The sequence below is a fragment of the Heterodontus francisci genome, chromosome 19, assembly GCF_036365525.1.
Source record: "Heterodontus francisci isolate sHetFra1 chromosome 19, sHetFra1.hap1, whole genome shotgun sequence".
Lineage (NCBI taxonomy): Eukaryota > Metazoa > Chordata > Chondrichthyes > Heterodontiformes > Heterodontidae > Heterodontus > Heterodontus francisci.
The window spans coordinates 54,301,167-54,320,702 of NC_090389.1; the positions used below are offsets into that span (position 1 = coordinate 54,301,167).

Here is a 19,536-nt window from a genome sequence, read left to right on the forward strand (position 1 = left end):
TGGTGGAGTCACCAACTAGCAATAGACATTTAGCTGGACGAATTGATACGTCATTGGTTTCCATGAATGGAGTGCTTGGAAGTACCGCAACATCAAAGTTCTCCATGACCAGGCCTACGAAGGGAAGGGTGCAATGGTCTCTGGACCGAGAGATTTGAGTTTCACCAACAACATGAAGCTGCACTCAACCAGGCAAGTGGAGAGTATTTGATCACACTTGCGCCTTGTAAATGGCGGACAGGAATTGGGGAGTCAGGAGATGAATTACAGAATTCCCAGTCTCTGACCTATTCTTGTAGCCGCAGCATTTATGTGGCTGGTCCAGTTCAATTTTTGGTCAATGGTAACCCCCAGGGTATTGATAATGTTGCAGAAAGCCAACACAGGCTCAACGAGCCGAATGGCCTCCTTCTGTGTTGTAACTATTCTATGATTCTATTTCCTTGCCAACCCCAACCGTATTGGGTTTATTTTCTTAGCTATGACATTATTGTTTCAAATGTAACTTTTTCAAATCATAATTTAAAAGTGCTTCGGAAAAAAAGTTTAAAAACCCGACTGCTTACGCACTGAATCACGAAGTACAGGATCAACTCTGAGAGAGGCAACTTGTAAACTTAACCAAAAATGAAATGCTCAGCACATGAAAGGTCACAGACCTGAAAGTTAACTCTGCTTGTCTCTCCGCAGATGCAGCCAGACCTGCTGAGAATTTCCAGAACTTTTTATTTCAGATTTCCAGCAGCTGCAGTATTTTGCTTTTAAATTGTAAACATTACCACGTGGCACGAAATGATTGATTGACACTGGATACAACCAATCACAACAATGAAAACCGGAGGGACGAGCCAATAGGTGGCCGTGTGGGCAGGACAGCAGGGATCTTGCTCGGTGCAGGGGAGTGGAGCGGTATGGCGGGGCAAGTTTTGCGGAGATTTCCATATGGAGCGATAAACCCGGACATCGAGAGCGAGAGGAAAGCCCCGAGTTTCGATGTGGAGAAGTTGGTGAACCTTTGGGACGGCGGCGCTGAGCACACCCGAACCCGGAGATCTGTCGGTGAGCCCAGCACTGGGGGCAGGGGGCAGGGGGCAGTTGGCCCAACAAACTGTTCTGTAGTTGCAGCATTTTAGTCCTAGATACCAAACCAGGAACAAACCGAAAGCACTGAGCAGGTCGTTGAATTTTAATTGTTTTCTTCTGTCTCTGATTTCACAATTGTAGCACATTTGGCTCATTGTGTCTGCACCGGCCCTCTGAAAGAGCGAGTCACCCAGTGCCGCTCCCCAGCCTTCTCCCTATAACCGTGCACATTCTTCCTTTTCAGGTAACAATCCAATTTCCCCTTGAATGCCTCCATTGAATCTGCCTGCACCACACTCTGGTAGTGCATTGCAGATCTTAACCACTCGCTGTGTGAAAATGTTTTTCCTCTTATCGCATTGCTTATTTTGCCAATTACCCCAAATCTGTGCCCTCTTGATCCTTCCACCAATGGGAACACTTTTTCCCTATCTTCTCTGTCCAGACCCCTCATGATTATTGAATACCTTCATATATGAACATACCTACGAACATACAAATTAAGAGCAGGAGTAGGCCACTCAGCCCCTCGAGCCTGCTCCGCCATTCAATAAGTTCATGGCTGAACTGATTAATCCACATTTCCACCTACCCCTGATAACCATCCACCCCCTTGCTTATCAAGAATTTATCTACCTCTGCCTTAAATATATTCAAAGACTCTGCTTTAAAAATATTCAAAGACTCTGCTTCTACTGCCTTTTGAGGAAGAGAATTCCAAACACTCTCAACCCTCTGAGAGAAAAAGTTTCGCCTCATCTCTCTTAAATGGGTGACCCTTATTTTTAAGTAGTGACCCCTAGTTCTAGATTGTCCCACAAGGGGAAAGATCCTTTCCACATCCAGCCTGTCAAGACCCCTCAGGATCTTGTATGTGTTTCAATCAAGTTGCCTTTTACTGTTCTAAATTCCAGCGGATACAAGCCTTGCCTGTCCAATTTTTCCTCGTAAGACAGCCCACCCGTTCCAGGTATTAGTCTAATAAAACTTCTCTGTACTGCCTCCAATGCATTTACATCCTTCCTTAAATAAGGAGACCAGTACTGTACACAGTACTCCAGATGTGGTCTCACCAATGCCCTATAAAGCTGAAGCATAACCTCCCTACTTTTGTATTCCATTCCCCTCGCAGTAAACGATAACATTCTATTAGCTTTCCTAATTACGTGCTGTACCTACATACTAACCTTTTGCAATTCATGCACGAGGACACCCAGATCCCTCTGCATCTCAGAACTGTGCCATCTCTCACCATTTAAATAATATGCTTTTTTATTCTTCCTGCCAAAGTGGACAATTTCGCATTTTCCCGCATTATACTCAATTTGCCAGGTCTTTGACCACTCACCTAACCTATCTATATCCCTTTGCAGACCCATTATGTCCTCTTCACAACTTGCTCTCCTACCTATCTTTATGTCATCAGCAAATTTAGCAACCATACATTCTGTCCCTTCATCCATGTCATTGATATAGATTGTAAATAGTTGAGGCTCCAACACTGATCCCTGTGGGACTCTACTAGTTACAGCTTGTCAACCAGAAATCGACCCATTTATGCCTACTCTCTGTTTCCTGTTAACTAACCAATATTCCATCCATGCTAATATGTTACCCCCTATACCATGGACTCTTATTTTGATGTGCACCTTGTCAAAGGTGCCTTCTGGAAATCCAACTACACCACATCCACAGATTCCCCTTTACCCATGTTGCTTGTTATTTCCTCAAAGAACTCTAATAAATTAGTCAAACACAATTTCCTGTTCACAAAACCTTGTTGACTCTGCCTGATTGCATTGAGATTTTTGAACTGATCTGCTATAACCTCCTTAATAATAGATACCAGCATTTTCCCTATGACAGACGTTAAGCTAACAGGCCTGTAGTTTTCTGCTTTCTGTCTCCCTCCTTTCTTGAATAATGGAGTTACATTTGCTATTTTCCAATCTGATAGGACCTTTCCAGGATCTAGGGAACTTTGGAAAATTAAAACCAATACTATCTGCACAGGCACTTCTTTTAAGACCTGAGGATGAAGTGCATCAGGACCTGGGGACTTGTCAGCTTTAAGTTTTAATCATTTTCTCAGTACCCTTTCCCTGGTGATGGTAATTGTTTTAAGTTCCTCTCTCCCTTTCAACTCTTGATTCACAATTATTTCTGGGATGTTATTTTTATCTTCTGCAGTGAAGACAGATGCAAAATATGTGTCCCATTCCTCTGCCATTTCCTTATTTTCCATTATTAACTCTCCAGACTCTCTCTGTAGAGGACCGAAACTCACTTTACTTACTCTTTTCCTGTTTCAGTACCTTTAGAAACCCTTACTATCTCTTTTTATATTTTTAGTTAGCTTTCTCTCCCTGCTCTAATTTCTCTCTCATTCTTCTAGTCATTTTTTGCTTTTTTTTAATATTCTGTCCAATCTTCTGACCTGCCACTACTCTTTGCTGAATTGTATGCTTTTTCTTTCAATATGATACTACCTTTAACTTCCTTAGTTAGCCACGGATGGTGTGTCCTTCCCCTAGAGTCTTTTTTTCTCTGCATTGTTATGAAATAGCTCCTTAAATATCTGCCACTGCATCTCTACTGACCTATTCCTTAACCTAATTTCCCGGTTACTTTAGCCAGCTCTGTCTTCAAACCTTCATAATTACCCTTATTTAAGTTTAAAACAGTAGTCTTAAACCCACTCTTCTCACCCTCAAACTGAATGTGAAATTCAATCATGTTGTGATCACTGCTACCTAGGGGTGCCTTTATATGAGGTCATTAACTAATCCTGTCTCGTTACACATTACCAGATCTGTAGTAGCTTGCTCTCTCGTTGGCTCTAGAAAGTGCTGCTCTAAGAAACATACCATGAACTCATCAGCCTGAGGCTCAGCATTGTCCTGGTCTCCCACAGTCCTCTAAGTGTCAGTGGCCTCGGCTGTCACAGTCTCCGTCAGCTGCATGTGTGGTGTGCTCACCAGGTTGTGATCCCAGATCTACTCTCAAACAAATGCCCACCAGAGAGTATCTGCGCTGATAGAGGGAAGAATGCAAGATTAAGTTTAACCAGAATGCAAAGGGACAAAACTAGGGCTGCATATGGACTAGAGAGACGAAGTAACACTAGACATCCAGATTCCCAAGACGTAACACAGTGGGTTTGCCCCAATAAAGGATACGAGCTGTCTGGAGCTCCAGAGGTATTCAGTACCTGAATGTTTGTTCTGTAAGGACTTTACAGTCTTTTGTAAGCTCTTTGAATCCAACACCCCAAGTAAGGTTTGCAATAGCAGATCTGTTTATTGTGTTTAACCGAGTCCAGACACAAACAGTGTGTTTAGGTAATAGTCATACAGAAAAATAAACATTATTACTGCGTTGCCTTAGGTAACCTTTGTCGATCTTCTTGATCCTGACTGTCTCTACAAATTGATAAGGAAAGCTCAATTTTTTATAGGTCGTCTCTCCTGAGCACTGTCACTGCTGATTCATTATGGTATGACTAGTGTTCCTGTGAACAAGTCCTCTTGAAATGAGAGAGTTCCTTCAAAAACACCAGATGCCAACTTGTTTATCACCCTGTCCGATTGCCTCATTTCCTATCTCAAGACTGCCTTCGCTATCTTGTTTCACAAAATGGCCACAAAAATAAGTCAACAGCCCAATTAGCTAAATTGTACCCTGACCATCTAAACCCGAAAACATCCTTGGATGAACCACTTTAATCATTTCATTAGTTCCAGCTACAGTAAAAAAAATAGACAAACTTTCTATAAGTAAAAAGAAACCAAAAACTTTAATCACAGGATCTGATTTAATCTCATAATGCTATGCATATATGTATACTCAACTAGGATATCTTACACTTTATCTAGACTTGAAACCTCAAATGGCCCACAATTTGCTGTCTAAATAATGGTGAGGCTAATGTTGCTGACTGTTAGTTATGAGCAAAAGCTACAACTTCAGGCAAGGGCAAATATGTGATTAAGCATGGAAAATCAAAAGTTGCTGCCTGTGATGTGCTACTGCGCTGATAACTTAGTTAAAACGGCATCTTATGGTAAATACAAACTAAGCTCACCGCAGAAAGTTAGAGTTGGTCTGAAGTGATGCAAAGAGCCTGTTTTGGAGCCATTTAAAGCCCTTGCATATTAAGCCTGGATTAGTTGTCAGAGATTCCATTAACTATGTACTAATTGTTAATTACTATAAACGAATCTCTCTGGCATATGAAATAACAATTACAAGTGTGGAGACTCATTGCTTCAGGTTTTAATTAGATATTTTAAAAATTAGAAATTTAAAGTAATTCTTACTTTTCCTTTCTGTCTCTTTTTTTTTCTCTCTCAATCCAATCTTTCCCTGTTTGATTTTCTTTCTGTGCCTGATTTAGCATTGAATTCATCCACTCTAATTTGCACTTCGTTCTCAGTTCTTGTGCTGTTTAATTCATAATTCTTCAATCTGGTTAGGGAGATGCACAGTGGCTTAACCTGTTCATTCAGTCCCAGCTGCCCAGTTTCCCTTTCTGCATGTTTTGCAGTTTGCACTTGCAGTACAAAGTATCATCTAGATTAAACACGCAACCGCAAATCTGACGAATGACAGATGCACTTAGACGCACTCCTACAGCAAACTGTTGCCCAGACTGCTCTTCTTGTAATTATCAACTAGACTGGTGGTATAAAAGTGAATTGTCACATTCACCCCTAGGAAAGAACCTTATTTTATTTGAGACCATAAACCAATAATGTGCTATTATAAGACAGGTATGTATAATAAATAGGTGAGTTATAAGTAGCTATCTGAAAGGCACCTGTTGGGCTGAGAATACCCAGCAAGATCTAAGCTGAAAATCTGGGGTCTTTAACTGGGGTTATAGGAACATAGGAAATAGGAGCAGGAGTAGGCCATCCAGTTCCTGGAGCCTGTTCCACCATTCAACCAGATTATGGCTGATCTTCTACCTCAATGCCATTTTCCCGCACTATCCCCATATCCCTTGATATCTTTAATATCTAGAAATCTATCGATCTCTATCTTCAACATAATCAATGACTGAGCCTCCGCAGCCTCTGGGGTAGAGAATTCCAAAGATTCACTACCTTCTGAGTGAAGAAATTCCTCTTCATCTCAGTCCTATAGAAACATAGAAAATAGGAGCAGGAGTAGGCCATTCAGCCCTTCAAGCCTGCTCCGCCATTCATTATGATCATGGCTGATCATCCAACTCAGTAGCCTGTTCCCGCTTTGGCCCCATACCCATTGATCCCTTTAGACCCAAGAACTATATCTAATTCCTTCATGAAAACATACAATGTTTTGGCCTCAACTGCTTTCTGTGGTAGCGAATTCCATAGGCTCACCACTCTGTGGGTGAAGAAATTTCTCCTCATCTCAGTCCTGAAAGGTTTACCCCATATCGTTAGACTATGACTACTGGTTCGGGACTCCCCCACCATCGGGAACATCCTTCCTGCATCTACCCTGTTAAGTCCTGTTCGAATTTTATAGGTTTCTATGAGATCCCCCTCACTCTTCTAAACTTCAGCGAATATAATCCTAACCGACTCAATCTCTCCTTGTACGTCAGTCCCGCCATCCTAGGAATCAGTCTGGTAAACCTTCGCTGCACTCCTTCTATAGCAAGAACATGCTTCCTCAGATAAGGAGACCAAAACTGCACACAGTATTCCAGGTGTGGCCTCACCAAGGCCCTGTATAATTGCAGCAAGACATCCCTGCTCCTGTACTCGAATCTTCTCGCTATGAAGGCCAATATACCATTTGGCTTTTTTACCGCCTGTTGCACTTGTATGCTTACCTTCAGCGACTGGTGTACGAGAACACCCAGGTCTCGCTGCATATTCGCATCTCTCAGTTTATAGCCATTCAGATAATAATCTGCCTTCCTGTTTTTTCTACCAAAGTGGATAACCTCACATTTATCCACATTATACTGCATCTGCCATGCATTAGCCCACACTCAACTTGTCCAAATTACCCTGAAGCCTCTCTGCATCCTCCTCACAACTCACCCTCCCACCTAGTTTTGTGTCATCTGCAAATTTGGAGCTATTACATTTAGTTCCCTCATCTAAATCATTAATGTATATTGTGAATAGCTGGGATCCTAGCACCGATCCCTGCGGTACCCCACTAGTCACTGCCTGCCATTTGGAAAAAGACCCATTTATCTCTGCTCTTTGTTTTCTGTCTGCCAACCAATTTTCTATCCATTGCAATACACTACCCCCAATCCCATACGCTTTAATTTTACATGCTAATCTCTTTTATGTGGGATTTTGTCGAAAGCCTTCTAAAAGTCCAAATAAACCACATCCACTGGCTCCCCCTCATCAACTCTACTAGTTACATCCTCGAAGAATTCTAGTAGATTTGTCAAGCATGATTTCCTTTTCGTAAATCCATGCTGACTCTGCCCGATTCTACTACTGTTCTCTAAGTGCTCTGCTATAAAATCTTTGATAATGGACTGTAGCATTTTCCCCACTACCCACATCAGACTGACTGGTCTATAATTCCCTGCTTTCTCTCTACCTCCCTTTTTAAATAGTGGGGTTACATTAGCTACCCTCCAATCTGTAGGAATTGTTCCAGAAGATGACCACCAATGCATCTACTATTTTTAGGGCCACTTCCTTAAGTACTCTGGGATGTAGATTATCAGGCTCTGGGGATTTATCGGCCTTCAATACCATCAATCTCCCCAACACCATTTCTCTACTAATTTGATTTCTTTCAGTTCCTCCCTCTCACTAAGCCCTGTGTTTCCCAACATTTCTGGTATGATATTTGTGTCCTCCTTTGTGAAGACAGAACCAAAGCAGCATTTAATTGGTCAGCCATTTCTTTATTCCCCATAATAAATTCCCCTGTTTCTGACTGTAAGGGACCTACATTTGTCTTCAATCTTTTTCTCTTCACATACCTATAGAAACTTTTACAGTCAGTTGTTATGTTCCCCACAAGCTTGCTCTTGTATTCTATTTTCCCCTTCTTAATCAATCCCTTGGTCCTCCTTTGTTGAATTCTAAACTGCTCCCAATCCTCAGGTCTGTTGTTTTTTCTGGCAAATTTATATGCCTCTTCCTTGGATCTAATGCTATCTCTAATTTCCCTTGTAGGCAATGGTTTGGCTACCTTTCCCGTTTTACTTTTGCGCCAGACAGGGATAAACAATTGTTGCAGTTCATCCATGCGCTCTTTGAACGTTTGCCATTGCCTATCCACCGTAATCCCTAATAAGTAACGTTTCCCAATCCGTCATGGCCAACTTGCCCCTCATACCTTTAGTAGTTTCCTTTATTAAGATTCAAGACCCTTGTCTCAGAATCAACTACGTCACTCTCCATCGTGATGAAGAATTCTGTCAAGTTATGGTCGCTCGTCCGAAAGGGGTCTCAAACTACTAGATTGTCAATTATTCCTCTTTCATTACACAATACTCAGTCTAGGATGGCCTGTTCTCTAGTTGGTTCCTCAACGTATTGGTCCAGAAAACCATCCTGTATACACTCTAAGAATTCCTCCTCTACGGTATTGTGACTAATTTGATTTGCCCAATCTATATGCAGGTGAAAGTCACCCATAATTACAGATGTTCCTTTATCGCATGCATCTCTAATTTCCTGTTTAATGCCATTCCCACATCACCACTACAGTTTGGGGGTCTATATACAACCCCCACTAATGTTTTTTGCCCCTTGGTGTTTCTCAGCTCTACCCATACAGATTCCACATTGTCAGAGCTAATATCTTTCCTCACTATTGCGTTAGTTTCCTCTTTAACCAGCAATGCAACTCCACCACCTTTTGCTTTTTGTCTGTCTTTCCTAAATAGTGGTTAGCACCGCGGCCTCACAGCTCCAGCGACCCGGGTTCAATTCTGGGTCCTGTCTGTGTGGAGTTTGCAAGTTCTCCCTGTGTCTGCGTGGGTTTTGCCGGGTGCTCCGGTTTCCTCCCACCACCAAAAGACTTGCAGTTGATAGGTAAATTGGCCATTATAAATTGCCCCTAGTAGAGGTAGGTGGAAGGGGAATATAGGGACAGGTGGGGATGTTGTAGGAATATGGGATTAGTGTAGGATTAGTATAAATGGGTGGTTGATGGTCGGCACAGACTCAGTGGGCCTGTTTCAGTGCTGTATCTCTTATTAAAAAAAAATGCTGAATATCTCTGGATGTTCATTTCCCATCCCTGGTCACCTTGCAGCCGTGTCTCTGTAATCCCAATTATATCATACCCGTTTACATCTATTTGCACGATTAATTCATCCACTTTATTGCGAATGCTCCACGCGTTAATGCGCAAAGCCTTAAGGTTTGTCTTTTTAACGTTACTTGTCCCCTTCCCACTATTTTTCACTGTGGCCCTGTTTGATTCTGGCCCTTGGTTTCTCTGCCTATCACTTTTCTTATTCCCCTTACTGTCTTTTGTTCTTGTCTTTGATTCCCCCCCCTGCTCTGACTCCTTGCAAAGGTTCCCATCTCCCTGCCATTTTAGTTTAAACACTCTCCAACCATTCTAGCAAATACTCCCCCTAGGCCATCAGTCCTGGTCCTGCCCAGGTGTAACCTGTCCAGTTTGTACAGGTCTCACCTCCCCCAGAACCAGTTCTAATGCCCCAGGAATCTAAAACCCTCCCCCTCCCATCATCTCCTCAGCCACGTATTCATCCGATATATCTTGCTATTTCTACTCTGACTGGCATGTGGCACTGGTAATAATCCTGAGATCACTACCTTTGAGCTCCTACTTTTCAACTTGCTTCCAAGCTCCCTATATTCTGCTTTTAGGACCTCATCCTTTTTTTTTAACCTATGTCGTTTGTACCAATGTGTACCACGACCACTGGCTGTTTACCCTTCCCTTCACAATGTCCTGTAACCGCTCTGAGACATCCTTGACCCTAGCACCAGGGAGACAACATACCATCCTGGAGTCTCTCTTGCGGCCACAGAAATGCCTATCTATTCCCCTTACAATAGAATCCCCTATAACTATTGCATTCCCACACTTTTTACTCCTTCCCTGTGCAGCAGAGCCAACCATGGTGCAACGAATTGGGCTGCTGCTGCTTTCCCCTGAGAGGCCATTCTCCCCAACAGCATCCAAAGCAGTATACCTGTTTTTCAGGGGAGTAGCCACAGGAGATTCCTGAACTGCCTGCCTAGTCCTCTTGCTCTGCCTGGTGGTCACCCATTCCCCTGCTGCCTGTGGGGTCTGAGCCTGTGGTGTGACCACCTCTCTATATGTGCTACCCACGATACTCTCCGCCTCATGAATGCTCCACAGTGTCTCCAGTTGCCGCTCCAGCTCCAAAACCCGAGCTTCCAGGAGCTGTAGCTGGAGACACTTCCTGCACACATGCTGGTCCTGGGCACTGGAATTGTTCCCGGCTTCTGACATGGAGCACGAGGAGCACACCATGGCTTTGAGCTCTCCTGGCATGACTTAATCCTTTAAATTAAATTAAATTAAACTTTCTGGAAGATCTTAATATCCAATAATATCGGTTACTGTAGGGTCCTTCTTCCCTGGTCCTCGTTACTACCGAACTCCCTAAAAAAAAACGCACTACTTACTATATTTGAAATAAACTTTACACTTTTAAACTTTTCTTACCTGAGATACTTACCCAGCTATTTAGAGCTATTCCCTAACAGCAGTGACTCACCAACCAATCACCTTGCAGCTCTCCTGTGACATCACTGTTGGCTTTTTTTTTTCCAAAACTCCTTCCCGCTGCCGCTGTACTTTTAAACTCTGCTGGTCTCACTCAGTCTCGCTCCTTCCTGCTGCCGCTGCACTTTTAAACTCTGCCGGTCTCACTGAGCCTCGCTCCTTCCCGCTGCACTTTTAAACTCTGCCGGTCTCACTCAGTCTCGCTCCTTCCCGCTGCCACTGCACTTCTAAACTCTGCCGGTCTCACTCAGTCCTAAGTGGCCTACCTCTTATTCTGAGACTGTGTTCTCTGGTTCTAGACCCCAGAGCCTGAGGAAACATCCTTACTACATCTACCTTGTGGAGCCCTGTGAGAATTTTGTCTGCTTCAGTGAGATCACCTCTCATTCTTTGAAACTCTAGAGTATAGGCCCAGTGTCCTTAATCTCTCCTCATAGGAAAATGCTGCCATCCCAAGAATCAGTCTGGTGAACCTTTTGTTGCACTCCCTCTATGGCAAGTATATCCTTCCTTGGGTAAGGAGAACAAACTGTACACAGTACTCTAGGTATAGTCTCACCAAGGTTCTATACAATTGCAGCAAGACTTCTTTACTCCTGTACTCAAATCCTCTTGTAGTAAGGGCTAACGTACCATTTGCCTTCCTAATTGCTTGCTGCACCTGCATTTTAGCATTCAGTGACTTATTAACCAGGACACCAAGGTCCCTTTGGACATCAACACTTTTCAGTCTCTCACCATTTAAGAAATACTCTGCATTTCTGTTTTTCCGACCAAGTGGTAACTTCACATTTTTCCACATTGTATTCCATCTGCCATGTTCTTGTGCACTCATTTAGCCTGCCTAAATCTCTTTGCATCCTCCTCACAACTCACATTCCCTAGTTTAGTGTCGTCAACAAACTTTGAAATATTACATTTGGTCCCCACATCCAAATCATTGATATAGATGGTGAATAGCTGGGGCTCAAGCACTGATCCTTGTGGCACCCCACTAGTCACAGCCTGCCAACTTGAGAATGACCTGTTTATTCCTACTGTTTTCTGTCCATTGACCAATTCTTAATCCATGCCAGTACATTACCCCAATCCCAAGTGCTCTAATTTTGTTTACTAACCTCTTGTGTGGGATCTTACCAAAAGCCTTCTGAAAATCCAAAACACCACATCCACTGGTTCCCCCATATCTATTCTGCTACTTATATGCTCGAAAACCTCCTGTTTTGTCATTCATGATTTCCCTTTCATAAATCCATGTTGACTCTGCTCAATCCTTCTGTTATTTTCTAAGTGTCCAGTTATCACATCGTTTAGAATAGATTCTAACATTTTCCCTACAACTGATGTTAGGCAACAGGTCTGTAGTTTTCCATTTTCTCTCTAGGTAGAACTAGGGTTGAGGGTAGCAAGACATGCCAGCTGGGGGGAATTGAGAGGCCAGATCTCGAGGACTGAAAATATATACAATCAGTCATTTTTGTGTGAGTCCCCCTACCACTTTTGTTTGTATACAAGTGAAAATCATATCCCGGTATCTTTTCCTATTCTGTTAGTGGAATGGACTGTTACAGTTATAGTATCTTGATAACCCCTCAGTCTGAGGAACAAATCGTGACTGTGCTTTTCTGCTGTTTTTTTGTTTTTAAAAAAAAAACAGCAGTTCAAATGTTTAGATGAGCAATAGTTTAATAAATAAAAACAGGAAGTGCTAGAAATACTCCGCAGGTCAGGCAGCATCTGTGGAGAGAGAAGCAGTGTTAACGTTTCAGGTCTGTGTCCTGAAATACACTCTCATTAACTCTGCTTCTCTCTTCACAGATGCTGCCTGACCTGCTGAGTATTTCCAGCACTTTCTGTTTTTATTTCAGATTTCCATCCAGCATTTGCAGTATTTTGCTTTTATATTAGTTTAATAAAAATGTATTTTATTTTGATTTTCATATTGACCTTTTTTGTGTTTTGCAATGTAAATTTGAAATGTTTCTCGTTGGTACCCAATGGCAATGCACTTGAGTTGCCATCCTTTTAGCCTGCAAGAGAGAGTGCAGTAAAAGGGTTTGCGAATAATTTCCAAAGTTCAGCTTTTTCGTCTGCTGGTTGGAAACAGTTCTTCTTTGGCCTCCTTGTCTCGAGAGACAATGGGTAAGCGCCTAGTGGTGGTCAGTGGTTTGTGAAGCAGCGCCTGGAGTGGCTATAAAGGCCAATTCTAGAGTGACAGATTCTTCCACAGACGCTGCAGATAAAATTGATTGTCGGGGCTGTTACACAGTTGACTCCTTGCGCTTCTGTCTTTTTTCCTGCCAACTGCTAAGTCTCTTCGCCTCGCCATTCTTTAGCCCCGCCTTTATGGCTGTCCACCAGCTCTGGCGATCATTGGCAACTGACTCCCACGACTTGTGGTCAATGTCACAGGACTTCATGTCGCATTTGCAGACATCTTTAAAGTGGAGACATGGACAGCCGATGGGTCTGATACCAGTGTCGAGCTCGCTGTACAATGTGTCTTTGGGGATCCTGCCATCTTCCATGCAGCTCACTTGACCAAGCCATCTCAAGCGCTGCTGGCTCAGTAGGGTGTATATACTGGGGATGTTGGCGGCCTCGAGGACTTCTGCGTTGGAGATACGGTCCTGCCACCTGATGCCAAGTATTCTCCGGATGCAGTGAAGATGGAATGAATTGCGACATCGCTCTTGGCTGACATACGCTGTCCAGGCCTCGCTGCCGTAGAGCAAGGTACTGAGGACACAGGCTAGATACATTCGGACTATTGTGTTCCGTGTCAGTGCGCCATTTTCCCACACTCTCTGGGCCAGTCTGGACATAGCAGCGGATGCCTTACCCATGCGCTTGTTGATTTCTGCATCGAGAGACAGGTTACTGGTGATAGTTGAGCCTAGGTAGGTGAACTCTTGAACCACTTCCAGAGTGTAGTCGCCGATATTGATGGTAAGAGCATTTCTGACGTCCTGTCCCATGATGTTCGTTTTCTTGAGGCTGATGGTTAGGCCAAATTCGTTGCAGGCAGCCACAATCCTGTCGAAGTGTGTCTGCAGACACTCTTCTGTGTGGGATATTAATGCAGCATCATCAGCAAAGAGGAGTTCCCTGATGAGGACCTTCCGTACTTTGATCTTTGCTGTAAGACGGGCAAGGTTGAACAATCTGCCATCTGATCTTGTGTGGAGGAAAATTCCTTCTTCTGAAGACTTGAACGCATGTGAGAGCAGCAGGGAGAAGAAGATCCCAAACGGTGTAGGTGCGAGAACACAGCCCTGTTTCACGCCACTCAGGATAGGAAAGGGGTCTGATGAGGTACCGCTATGCTGAATTGTGCCGTTCATATTATCATGGAATGAGGTGATGATACTTAGTAGCTTTGGTGGAAATCCGATCTTTGCTAGTAGTCTGAAGAGACCGCATCTGCTGACGAGGTCAAAGGCTTTGTTGAGATCTATGAAAGCAACGTAGAGGGGCATCTGTTCGCAGCACTTCTCTTGTAGCTGGTGAAGGGAGAACAGCATGTCAGTGGTGGATCTCTTTGCTCGGAAGCCACACTGTGCCTCAGGGTAGACACGTTCAGCCAGCTTCTGGAGTCTGTATAAAACGACTGGAGCGAAGACGTTCCCCACTATGCTGAGCAGGGAGATTCCACGGTAGTTTTTGCAGTAACCGCGGTCACCCTTGTTCTTATAGAAGGTGATGATATTGGCATCGCGCATGTCCTGTGGTACTGCTCCCTCATCCGAGCACAGACAAAGCAGTTCATTGAGTGCTGAGAGTATAGCAGGCTTGGCACTCTTGATTATTTCAGGGGTAATGCCATCCTTCCCAGGGGCTTTTCCACTGGCTAGAGAATCAGTGGCATCGCTGAGTTCAGATTTCCGAACAGTATTACACAATAATAGTCTTTTTGCTTGTTTAAACATGGAACGCTATTAAGGATGAGAAAAGGAACTTGTTTTAATTTTTTTTTTAAAAAGTTATTCTGAAAAATATGTGGTTTCAATTCTTGGGGCATGCAAAACAGCTAGACACCTCCTGGAGTAGTGGGAAGGGTGCTGTGGAGGACGGTACAATAAACAGTATAAAATATATTGCATATTTTTAGGTCCAAATGTATAATTGAGTAATTCAGATTTGAACTTTACAAGAATCGGTATCATTTAATTAAGTAAAATAAAATATTTTAATTCCACAAATTTTTTCTTTGTTTTATCAGAACATGTCATTCACAGTGATGCTGTTTTTAGCCAAGAAAATAAGTATTTCTTGACGCAGACTGAGCAGTACGAATCAGCTGTGAAAAGAGCCGTACATCTGCAGCAGAAGATGAAGGAATTGGGCTGGACTGATGATGGACCAGAGATGCAGTTTGCTATTGGGTATATTTTTGCAACAAAATATGCAACTATATTTTTTTTCTGAGAGCTCTTTTACAGAAATTTTACTTTTCTCCTTCCCCTATTGCAGTATCGACAGAAAGAGATCTACTATCAGGCTTGCACCAGTTCTGCACTGGAACTGGCCTGTGGGAGGTGCATGAGAAGTGTCTGGATACAAATTTTCGTATCTGTAGAAAAATTCCAACCAGATGCTGCTGCACAGGGTCATAGCTAAATTCATTTGGTGGAGAGCATGTCCACAGATATTTATTGGCAATGTGAAGCATAGTTGCCAATCTATCTTATGTCAGTGAGAATGTTGATTTAAATTATAAATATATCATATTTAAGATCACCAAATCGGTAGTGTATGGCAAGGCTTCATTTATTGAAGAATGGAGTAGCAGTAGACCACAAAACTGTCAAGCTTCAGTTTCAAGCCCTTATCTGGAGACTGCAATGCACAGTCAGCAGACTGGAGTTATAGGGCTGGATGTTCCCAGCCCTTTGAGGACTGGCTGGGAGGCGGGAAGGCTGGCAAGATGGCGTGGGTAGGTGGCAGGGGGTATGCCTATCATCTTGCCGCTGTGCCATCTTGCCAGCAGTGGGAAAGGTGACAGACAGCTCACATGCTCAGAGCCCTGTTGAGCCACTTAAGTGGCCAATTAAAGGCCTCTTCCTGCCTCCACTGGCATTTTACCACCAGCGGTGGGCCCTCCACTCCATGGGGAGACTGCCAGATAAACCCTGGCGGCCTCCCGGGGGGGCATCCTTTTTTGGGCACTCTTTGGCCCACGTAGGGGCCCCCCCCCCCCCAGCAGCAACGACCGCGCCCATGGCAACGGCGCCTCCTGCCCTCACCAATACCCCTCCCCCTCCTCCCCTTGCCAGTGCCTGCCTGCCTGACCCCACACCCCACTTACCTCATTGTGAGGGCACACATCCATTGATCCACTCTCCTGCTATAGCTCCAGCAGTGGCCACCACACCTAGCGGCGCTTTTGAGATGCCAGTCCTCTGGCCAGCAGCTCGGGGGCGGGCTGCTGTACTTAATAGGGATGGCTGCCCTGGTGGCAGCCAACTAATTGCAGCCTGGGTGCTGCTGACCACTGAAGTGGGCTTGTCCTATGCTTTTGGGCCCGGCAGTGGGACCCCTGCCACCAGCACTAAATGCAGTCCAAATAGCTGACTCGTCATCCAGGTCATTCTGCGATCATCCACAAAGTAGCTAAGCATGTATGTACTCAGAGGTATACACTCTTGTGCTTTTACCTGTGCTTCAGTTTATACATGGAATAATGGACTGCTTGATTATTTTATAAACAATTTCAGGTGAATCTGGTTTTCCACTGCACCCAGTGCAAATTCAGACCAGGGTGAAATGGGGTGTTGATACCTCTTGACTTCCGTCTGCTTTAATAGTCAGTTCAGACCAGACTGACAAGTTGTCTTCGGAATTTCATGTCATTGCTTTAACCCAAAAGTGGGACTGAAGCTGTAGTGGTAGTTTTGGTGAGCTAGAGTCCTGGAATATACAGGACCAGTAAAGACTATTCAAGTTTGTGATTGGTCCGAGTGTCTAGGAAATACAACCCACGTTATCTTCTCAAATCTGTCACCATCTCTTTGTATCATAAAATTCAAGAATCAGCCCCACTGCCACACCTGCAATCTATTCTATACATACACCATGCTCTGTAAAGTAATTAAATCCAAATTGTCTTTTCAGAATTTCTGTTCTAAGTTTGAAGCTATGCCCTCTTGTAGATCGTACGTTAAACATATTGATATTGTTATGACCATGGCAGGAGCAACACACTATCAGTTCAATCCTGTCACTCCACAGGTCACAGCATATTATTAAATGTTTTCCACCCAACCGGAAAACAGCCAAATTAAACACTCTAGTAACCTCCAGAATAAAACAGACCAAACCAGGTATCTTCAGACAACAACAAATTAACTATTTATTGAAAAACTAAATCTAAACGCTATTAAGATAAACCTATGTCTAAAGACCTTATAACTTCTTTTAATCTAACTCCCCATTCACACACATACACTCAAAAAGAACAGTAGTTAACTGGTTTCAAAAGTGGTGTTTTTAAAAAAAATTAGCTATCTTAAGAATAAATAAATAAGTCTTTGTGGGTTACGTTCCTGATGGATGAGGTATTCTAATGTGAAAATAATCAAAGGCTACTTGAAGTCTTCACACGGATTTGATGAAACAGTCTGTGTTTGATAGGCATTCAAGCTCTTTGGCTATAGCAGGCATCAAACAGTTCTTTCAACAATGAGCACAGCAATCAGTCAACTTGAATTTTTAAAACTGAGTCTCTCTCAGTTGAAACTTTGCTTCAGATTCCAGCACGTTCAATCAGTCAAGAGAGATTCAATCTTGAAGCAAATACTTCCTGGCTTGGAAGTAAAGAAAAGGAATTTTACTACCTTCAGCAATACAAACGGTCTCTTGAAAAAAGGAGGCTTTTTTTTTTAGGCAATCAACTCAGCCCATAGCTCCCTGTAGATTTTCTTCAGTAGCACGCCTTGCTGGAAAGTCTCTCAAAACAAACCAGTTCAGACCATTTTTTGCCAGTTTTACACACAGTTTAGTGGAAACATGATACCAAGTGACCTCTCTCTGTCCTGTTGCCTAGGGTAACAAGTGCAGCTGTGGCACACTGTGCCCCCCGAAATCCAAAACTTCTTTCCATAGCTTAAAGGTACACTGTTTTAATCCAAGGAGAAAAATAATTGCAGTTCTGTGACAATATTTAAATTGACCACCATTTCTTCTTCTTCTTTGGCCTCCTTGTCTCGAGAGACAATGGGTAAGCACCGAGAGGTGGTCAGTGGTTTGTGAAGCAGCGCCTGGAGTGGCTATAAAGGCCAATTCTAGAGTGATAGTCTCTTCCACAGGTGCTGCAGATAAAATTGATTGTCGGGGCTGTCACACAGTTGGCTCTCTCCTTGCACTTCTGTCTTTTTTTCCTGCCAACTGCTAAGTCTCTTCGACTCGCCACGCTTTAGCCCCGCCTTTATGGTTGCCCGCCAGCTCTGGCGATCACTGGCAACGGACTCCCATGACTTGTGGTCAATGGCACAGGACTTCATATCGTGTTTGCAGACATCTTTAAAGCGCGGACATGGACGGCCGGTGGGTCTGATACCAGTGAAGAGCTCGCTGTACAATGTGTTCTTGGGGATCCTGCTATCTTCCATGCAGCTCACATGGCCAAGCCATCTCAGGCGCCACTGTCTTAATAGGGTGTATATGGTGGGGATGTTGGCTGCCTCGAGGACTTGTGTTGGAGATATGGTTCTGCCACCTGATGCCAAGGAAAGGGGCAAGATGTGAGCCCGAGACACTTTCCTCAACCGGCCGTAACGCTTTTAAAAAAAATTCTTCCTGCCAAAATGGACAATTTTACATTTTCCCACATTATACTCCATTTACCATATCTTTGCCCACTCACTTAACCTAACTGTATCCCTTTTGCAGCCTCCCTATGTCCCCTTCACAACTTACTTTCCTACCTATCTTTGTGTCATCGGCAAATTTAGCAACTGTACCTTCGGTGCCTTCATCCAAATCATTTATATAAATTGTAAAATGTTGAGGCCCCAGCACTGATCCCTGCGGCACACCAGTTGTTACATCTTGCCAACCAGAAAATGACCCATTTATGCCTACTCTCTGTTTCCTGTTAGCTAGCCAATCTTCTATCCATGCTAATATGTTACCCTACACCATGAGCTTTTATTTTCTACAATAACCTTTGATTGGCAACATATCAAATGCCTTCTGGAAATCTAAGTACAGTACATCCTCCGGTTCCCCTTTATCCACAGCACATGTTACTTCTTCAGAGAACTGCAATAAATTGGTTAGACATGATTTCCCTTTCACAAAACCATGTTGATTCTGCCTGATTACCTTGAATTTTTCTAAGTGCCCTGCTATTACATCTTTATCAATAGCTTCCAACATTTTCCCTATGATAGATGTTAAGCTAACTGGCCTGTAGTTTCCTGCTTTCTGTCTCCCTCCCTTTTTGAATAAAGGAGTTACATTGGCAATTTTCCAATCTAATGGAACCTTCCCCAAATCTAGAAAATTTTGGAAAATTAAAACCAACGTATCAACTATCTCACTAGTCACTTCTTTTAAGACTCTAGGATGATGTCCATCAGGACCCGGGGAATTGTCAGCCCGCAGCTCCAACAATTTGTTCACTACCACTCCCTGATGATTGTAATTTTCTTGAGTTCCTTGCTCCCATTTCCGGATTTACAGCTATTTCTGTGATGGTACTTGTATTCTCTTTGGTGATGACCGATGCAAAATACCTGT

The 19,536-nt window shown here is 43.4% G+C and overlaps 1 protein-coding gene across 3 annotated transcripts in view; it reads left to right on the forward strand.

Annotated features, from left to right (window-relative positions):
• Nucleotides 1-852: 852 nt before the first annotated feature.
• The window catches only part of LOC137380063 (peroxisomal acyl-coenzyme A oxidase 2-like), a 69,432-nt gene continuing 50,748 nt past the window's right edge, over nucleotides 853-19,536 (forward strand). For all 3 annotated transcript variants that reach the window (XM_068051625.1, XM_068051628.1, XM_068051627.1), the window contains exons 1-2: nucleotides 853-1,059; nucleotides 15,017-15,179. In XM_068051625.1, the coding sequence (XP_067907726.1) occupies nucleotides 912-1,059; nucleotides 15,017-15,179 (311 nt within the window). In that variant the 5' untranslated portion in view covers nucleotides 853-911. The remainder of the gene's footprint in view (nucleotides 1,060-15,016; nucleotides 15,180-19,536) is intronic.